The sequence below is a fragment of the Physeter macrocephalus genome, chromosome 6, assembly GCF_002837175.3.
Source record: "Physeter macrocephalus isolate SW-GA chromosome 6, ASM283717v5, whole genome shotgun sequence".
Taxonomy (NCBI): domain Eukaryota; kingdom Metazoa; phylum Chordata; class Mammalia; order Artiodactyla; family Physeteridae; genus Physeter; species Physeter macrocephalus.
In genome coordinates, this window is record NC_041219.1 from 29,494,846 (window position 1) to 29,502,433 (window position 7,588).

General features: G+C 42.7%; 1 protein-coding gene across 1 annotated transcript in view; it reads left to right on the forward strand.

The window, feature by feature from the left end:
* Nucleotides 1–5,355, forward strand: part of AMDHD1 (amidohydrolase domain containing 1) — an 18,991-nt gene extending 13,636 nt beyond the window's left edge. The window contains exons 7-9 of the mRNA XM_007125130.3: nucleotides 2,444–2,537; nucleotides 3,143–3,303; nucleotides 4,622–5,355. Of these exons, the coding sequence (XP_007125192.1) occupies nucleotides 2,444–2,537; nucleotides 3,143–3,303; nucleotides 4,622–4,709 (343 nt within the window). The 3' untranslated portion in view covers nucleotides 4,710–5,355. The remainder of the gene's footprint in view (nucleotides 1–2,443; nucleotides 2,538–3,142; nucleotides 3,304–4,621) is intronic.
* Nucleotides 5,356–7,588: the final 2,233 nt, after the last annotated feature.

The window sequence follows — 7,588 nt, forward strand, 5'->3', positions numbered from 1 at the left end:
CCTCTCCCGTTGCGGAGCACAGGCTCCGGACGAGCAGGCGCAGCGGCCATGGCTCACGGGCCCAGCCGCTCCGCGGCATGTGGGATCTTCCCGGACCGGGGCACGAACCCATGTCCCCTGCATCGGCAGGCAGACTCTCAACCACTGCGCCACCAGGGAAGCCCTGGATATAGTTTTAAGGGGGAGCCAACAAGATTTTCTGATGGGTTAGATGTGGACTGTGAGAAATGACTCAAGGGTGACTCTGGGGCTTTAGTACTTGGCACAGAGTTTTCACTAATGGGATGGTTTTAGAATGCCTGGCTGAATTAATGACCAGGCAAGTTTTATTGACCTCCATGTGTTAGATACCATATTCTTTTCATTGAGGCTGCCAAGAAGTCTCTGTATTTTGGGGAGAAAATAAAACTGAAGGCAATGAAAACACAATAATAAAAAATTAAAGAATTCCTTTAACAAAACATAATCAATCAGCTATTAATACCAGGCACTGTACTGGTACTAGAGACACAATGGTGAATAAGACACACATGGTCCTTCATGGAATTTGCAGTCTAAGCATATGCAACATGATAAATGAATAGACAGTAAGACCTATAGAGGTAATGAAAAGGATAATCACTTCTGGCTGAGTGACCAGGGAAAGAGCATGGGTGGGGAAGATGTGAGCTAGGCCTGGGACTATGAATGCATTTCAGGGAGGGGTGGATATTCTAGGCAAGTAGAACGGCAGACTCAGAAATGTACAAATAGAAAACCCCAGTGGTTCGAGTGCAGTATTGGGTAGGGCAGGGATGAGAAAGGAGGCCCTGAAAGAAGTGTGGGCTCAGTTTGTGGGGAGCCTCGAATGCCTTAGGTGGACTTTGTATAAAACATAAATAGAACCTATTCTGAGCACAGCTATAAAGTTATTCTATTCTTTGCCATATTTAGTACACTCCTAGAATATAACAGTATCATTTATTTATTCAATCAAAAATGTTAATTAGCCAGAGACAGGACTGGGTGCTGGGACAAATTATAAGAAAAAGAAATAATCCTTTCAGTGATCCTTAGCCCCTGCTGGACTTGCCAGTAGAGGGGCAGGTGTAATAGTCTCAATACTTTACAACCAACCGATCAATCAAATTGAACTTAAGGCTAGAGTAGGGTCTCAAAGGAGGGGTCAGGGTTACCCTCAGGAGATTTTTTTAAAGACAGCTCCTGGGCAGTACAGGTTCATAATGGCTGAGTACCAGTCCACTATCATTGTCATGAAACAATAGCTATTGTTTCTAAAATGGAGGCGTGTGGGGCGCTGGGAAAGCCAGAGGAAATGAGGGCCAGCAAGGTGACTGGGAAGGCTTCCCAGCGGAGGTCTCTCCTTGACCAAACTTTATTCAGGCTCCTCTGAGCCCCTCTCTCCACTAAGCCTCAAACTTGCCTATAAACCTACAGGCTCTGGGCTTCCCTGGTGGCGCAGTGGTTGCGCGTCCGCCTGCCGATGCAGGGGAACCGGGTTCGCGCCCCGGTCTGGGAGGATCCCACATGCCGCGGAGCAGCTGGGCCCGTGAGCCATGGCCGCTGGGCCTGCGCGTCCGGAGCCTGTGCTCCGCAATGGGAGAGGCCACAACAGTGAGAGGCCCACGTACCACACAAAAAAAAAAACAAAAAAAAAACAAAAAAAACCCTACAGGCTCTTAGCACAAATGATTTTATTCACCCACCTTCCCCAACATTATGAGACTTGAACAAACACTGGCATAGTTTCTAACAGCTCCAGGATGCCTCCCTAGAATGAGCCCAGGCCCCCTTAGAATACCTGTCTGAGAAAGCCCAACCTGCCAGGAAAATTAACTGTTCCAGTAAAACCTGGTGATAGGCAGATAGGCCTCTGAACTTCCTCTTAGAGCAGTTACTTTAAAAAGCTTGCAAGGAGGTCAGGGAGATACCCAATCCAGGAAGAAGCACAAATATTTTACATATTAGTTTCTTGGGCCTTCAGAAATTTAAAGGATCTATAATAATGTTTGAGACCCCCTCTCCCCCCCCAGAAAAAGGAGAGGGAGAGATATGAACAAAAAATTGCAAAATGTTAATTTAAAAAGCATTATTTAAACCCCATTGTTTATATTCGGGAGTCAAAAAAAGTTTATTACATTTGAAAACAATTTTTAAGTTTTCTTCCTTTGCAAGAATCTCTGAATATATATATAAAGATTGTCATGATAATCCCAAATTTTAAAAGTTAGCCATAGCCCAGTGATTTCAAAAGCAGGATGATAAAAATCAGGAGTCCTGGAGTTCTGCTGGACGCCACCACTAATCACTTAATCTTGAGTTTCTGTTTCTTCTTCCAGAACACGAAGGGGTTGGATATCTTTAAGTCTGCTTCAACTCTGAACATCTGTTCTTCAAAAGTTCCACTTCTAGAGACTGACATCATTTTTTTCCCTCTCCTTAGACTGAAGCAACCTCGAGCCAGGAAAATGTTAGATGAAGGGGTAATAGTCGCTCTGGGCAGCGATTTCAACCCTAATGCATACTGTTTTTCAATGGTAATTATTTTTAATGTGCCTTTCATAGTCTATGAAAGTTCTACCAAGCATATAAATAATTTAAAAATATTTCACTAACTGTTAAAATGTTTCAAAGATCTGAAAAGATTTTCCTGTGAAACAAGAAAAGAGTGTCGACAGCAGTGTAATTGGATATTTCTGTGCCACTTGAATGCCTCCAGGCTGAGAGAGAAGAGAGAAGGTTCTATTGATACTATGCTTTGATGCAGCCTTTGGGCATTGTGGTTTTACAGTAACCTATTTCCCCTCTCAGAACTGCATAAGCTCAAGGAAGTTTAGTAAGTTTTAGTAGGTAAATGTGGAGGTGAGCTTCATCTTACACAGTAAGTGGCCTTGAAAAGTAATAAATAAATATTAAATACATATAGGGGGTGGGTGGGTAAGTAATCTCTATAATAAACGAATCTTTCCCAAAGCATAAGAATCTTTACGTGTAAATGTAAATTTAACTTTTCTCATACTAATTTAGCCAGCTCCACTTATACATTTAACTATCATTACTTGTTGTGCTGTGTTGAGAAATGTCCTAGGTGGCAGCTGCCGTTTTGTTGCTTTTCTCCAATGCTTTTCTTTTCCCGTCTTAGCCGATGGTCATGCATCTGGCCTGTGTGAACATGAGAATGTCCATGCCCGAGGCCTTGGCCGCTGCCACCATCAATGCCGCTTATGCCCTGGGAAAATCTCACACTCATGGATCTTTGGAAGTAGGCAAACAGGGAGATCTCATTATCATCAATTCATCCAGGTGAGTGTTCTCCCAGCTGAGCCATTTTATTGTATGCCCACTGTAATATGGAGACTTGGTTTAAATCCCTTCCCACTGATTATTAGTGTCAGGTTCTGTATAAGCTCAGCAGCTACCCAGTCTTCTCAGTGTCACCCTTTTCTAAGCAAAAAGTCTCCCTCCAGGTCCTAAACTGCAGGGTAGACCAACTTTTCTGGTCTCTTCATCCATCTTATATCTTTCAAAGATCTCCAGGTTTCTGCTCTGTTTACCTGGACTTTGGACTAGTGTCCTCTGGCCTGTGTTTGTTTTTCTTCTTGAGTTCTGACCTTTTCTGCTTGTGTTGGGCCACGCAGGTCCCAACTCTGGCTTGTCATCCTGGTTCTGATTCATTACCTCTCTGACTTCTCATTCCTGCTGGATCCCAAAAGCCTTGCTTCAGTTTTCCTGCCTCTTGTTTCGTATTACTCACTCACAGCCTGCTGCCTCCTGGGCCTCCAGTGTAACAAGTTGAGTTTTATTGTTCTAAATCTTAAAGTTGTGAATCCTATGGTGTCTGGACCCTAGCAAGCCTCTGCCAGGCCTTGGACCTCATGTTCAACAGAAGAGAGTGGCTCCATAATTCTACTCTCAAGGGTCATAAGCCATTCTCTCTATCGAAAGTGATGCTGATGTTACCATTCATGCATCATTTAACTGAAGCAAATTTTTTTTTTACTGTTCCAATAACACTTTATTTATGGACATTGAAATTTGAATTTTATATAATTTTTATGTCACAGAATATTATTGTCTTTGTTTTTCATTTTAAGTCATAATTTAGAAAACTCCAAACAAAACTATCTTAGCTCAAGAAAAATAAAAAGCAAGCAGCAGGCCAGATTTGGCCCATACACCACAGTTTGCCAACTCCTAGTCCAGAACAGTGGTTCTCAAAGTGCAGTCCCAGCAGCAAGGGCATCCTCGGAGAATTTGTTGGAAATGCAACTTCTCAGGCCTCTTGGACAGTCCACCAAACCAGAAACTCCAGGAGTGGGCCTAGCATCTCTGTCTTAAAAAGTCTTCTAGGTGAAAAAGATACATGCTAAAGTTTGAGAAGCACTGATCTAGAGTCATTGTTCTAATGTGAATCAAATATTTTAAGATCAAATACTTAATATCATTAAACAATATTGGATTTTTCATAGACTAATCATCATAGTACTCTACCATTTTTTAAAAAGCCCAAATGTTAACTACTAAGTGTAAAAAAATTTTTAGAGAATGTATTTTGAAATTAGCATTTATTGACAGAGTGATAATTTTGACTTGTATACATTTATGTTTGATTTCTTTCTAGATGGGAGCATTTGATTTACCAGTTTGGAGGCCATCACGAATTAATTGATTATGTTATAGCTAAAGGAAAAGTCATCTATAAAAAATGATTGATCTATAAAGAAAGAGCACACTGTTCTACTGTTTAAGTCAATACAGTTATATTAAAAGTTAAAATACCTTAGTAGTTTACCAGAATGATGTCACTTAAATTTATTTCTGTATTTTGTTTATCCACTTGAAAAACCCAGGGGATTCACTTATTTTAACATGTGCACCTGGACGTATAAGCAAGTAAACCATTTGTGATGATAATCTTAAAGGATTAAATTACTTCACAAAGATTTTCTATAAATATTCTGCAGATTAATATGATGGACTATCACAGAAATGCCTTTGTGGGGAAATGCAGATTGGCAAATAGGTAGACATGGCTTAAAATTCCCATTTTGTTTCTACTTTTCAAATTTCAATTCTTAAACTATATTTACTGAAAATTGCGGGCTGTAGTGGGAAATCCAAGTCAAATGCCACAAACTAAGCTAAAATGTAGCCACCTGTAATAAGCAAATAGTTTTTCTTTTCCCCACACAGTTTGTCTTTCTAGATGCTCTTCGAATGCATTAGGGTCCTCTGAGGGAGGGTGTTCTTCTGTTTTCTTCTCAACCCTTGCAATAGAGCTTCACAGCAGAGCTCAAGACTTGCCATTTTGTACACAAGTACAGGGACCTTCTTGTAATGGATGCAATTTGACCAAATCCAATAATGTAATTTTAAAAAAAGTTTCAGATTCTTCACATTACAGATGTATAAAAAAAATCTATAGCTCTCAATAAATATTTGCTGTCACTATTACTGTTGTTGTTTACAGCCCTGGAAGCCAGTCAGTGGTGTTGTCTATTAGAACTTTTCAGGAAATGAACAAATTACAGAAGAAAGTGGATTACGTAAAGAAAAAGTGGATGATTATATAAATGGGTGTTTCTAAAGCCATGTGTTTACTTGAAATGTTTTTAAACGCTTTGATCATTCTTACAATCACAACTGCATGATAAAACTTTGTCCTATTTATGAAGAAATGACTAGAGAAGTAAACATAAACTACCCAAATTATCACCTATTTCAAGTTAATAGAGCCTGAACCAATGAGGCTTTACTGTACTCAACATAGATCAACTCAAGATACCCCTTGTCAGAAGGTTAAGGGTAACAGTGCACATCGCTATCACTGGCTAGTAGCGTGGGGTCTCTGGAGCTCTGTTCCTCACATGCTTGGCGAAGAAGCCGTGAGGGGGGTGTGGGAAGCACGAGTTGCTGTGGGAGGCGCCTCCCCTATGACCGGTTTCCTAGTCGATGGTGGGAGTTTGGGATGCAGGAGATACATATAAAGGCCAAAACTAAAGATTAGGTCTGTCCTGGAACCCAAGCCACGTAGAAGTATATCCTTATAACTACGGAATAAAAAGGTGAAGCACTTCCTATTTTCTTTCTAGGAGATATTCACTCTACACAAGTAGTGTTCATGTCTTTTTTGAATGAAAGCAGAAGATACCCACCTGGAACTGCCTTAGTCCTCCCAGGCCAGTGTCCTGTAAGCTCTTGCAACTCATAGGAGCTGGCTAGAAATGCAGAACTTCAGTCCTACTCCAGACCTGCTGAAACAGAATCTGGTCTTAACAAGCCCACAGGTATCTGTGTGCCCGTTCAAGTCTGAGAAGGCTGTGCTCTAGACCCTAGCCACGTGGATTTTCTCACTGTGCCTCGACATCGCCAGTTGTTTTTGCTGCTCCAGGCCTTGCAGCACCGTTCCCTCTGCCTGGAGTGCTTGCCCTCTTCTCTAAGTGGGAAATCAGAGCTAGTCACTGCCCCCCACACCAAGCTCCCATTCCTCTACGATAGCCTCTATAGCATTGCAATCAAACTGTCTTTCCCTTTAGATTGTGTGTTAGTAGAGGGCAGGGGCCTGGTCATGTCCCCAGGATCTAGTGTAGTGACTGGTTCATAGTAGGTGATCGGTGAATGAATTAATGAATGGCTGCACAAGCATACAGACGGTCCTAGTGAAAATTGCTTATTAAAACACACGCAACAGGCCAACCCAGGACTGCAGTGTTAAGGAAAATACTTGTTATGTATATTGGAAAAAGCATATGAATTCCTGAATATAACGGATGATGCTTATGGGGGAGTAAAGTGGAAAAGTGAAACCCAGCAAGAAACAGTTGCATGGCTGGGTGGAAAGGGGCATGGCCATCCTCAGCTTGAGAGGTTGGAAAGATTTTGATGTGAGGGAAAGGCTCCGGAGATGGAGCATCATGGGGTGTTCAGAAGGGGGGGTGCCTGAGTCTTCCTAGAGTGGAGGGTTCAGTGGGGGCAGGGACTACAAGGTCAGATCGACTCAGGTTGGGTCTTTGTTGCTGCACGCCGGCTTTCTCTAGTTGCGGCTAGCGGGGGCTACTCTTTGTTGTGGTGCGCGGGCTCTTCATTGCGGTGGCTTCTCTTGTTGCGGACCACGGGCTCTAGGCACGCGGGCTTCAGTAGTTGTGGCACGCGGGCTCCAGAGCACAGGCTCAGTAGTTATGGCGCAAGGGCTTAGTTGCTCTGTGGCATGTGGGATCTTCCTGGACCAGGGCTCGAACCCGTGTCCCCTGCACTGGCAGGCGGATTCTTAACCACTGCGCCACCAGGGAAGTCCCGGAACTTCATTCTTAAAGTCAGGGGAAGCCACTGCAAGTTTCTGAATAGGTTAGGCCCAGGACAAGAGTGTTGTGGTAGAAATATTAATCTGGTTTTAGTGAACAGAGTAGGCACTCAGGTATGTGCTGTGTGCGTGGACTCTGGCAAGACACCTTAACCAAGTCCTTTGGTGGAGACAGTAGGAGGGATCAGGTGCTAGAAATCTGGGTGGAAAGCTCTGGAAATGGCACAGTGAGATGTGAACGAAACTGAGTTATTTGTAGTGAGGTGGATGGACCTAGAGACTGTCATA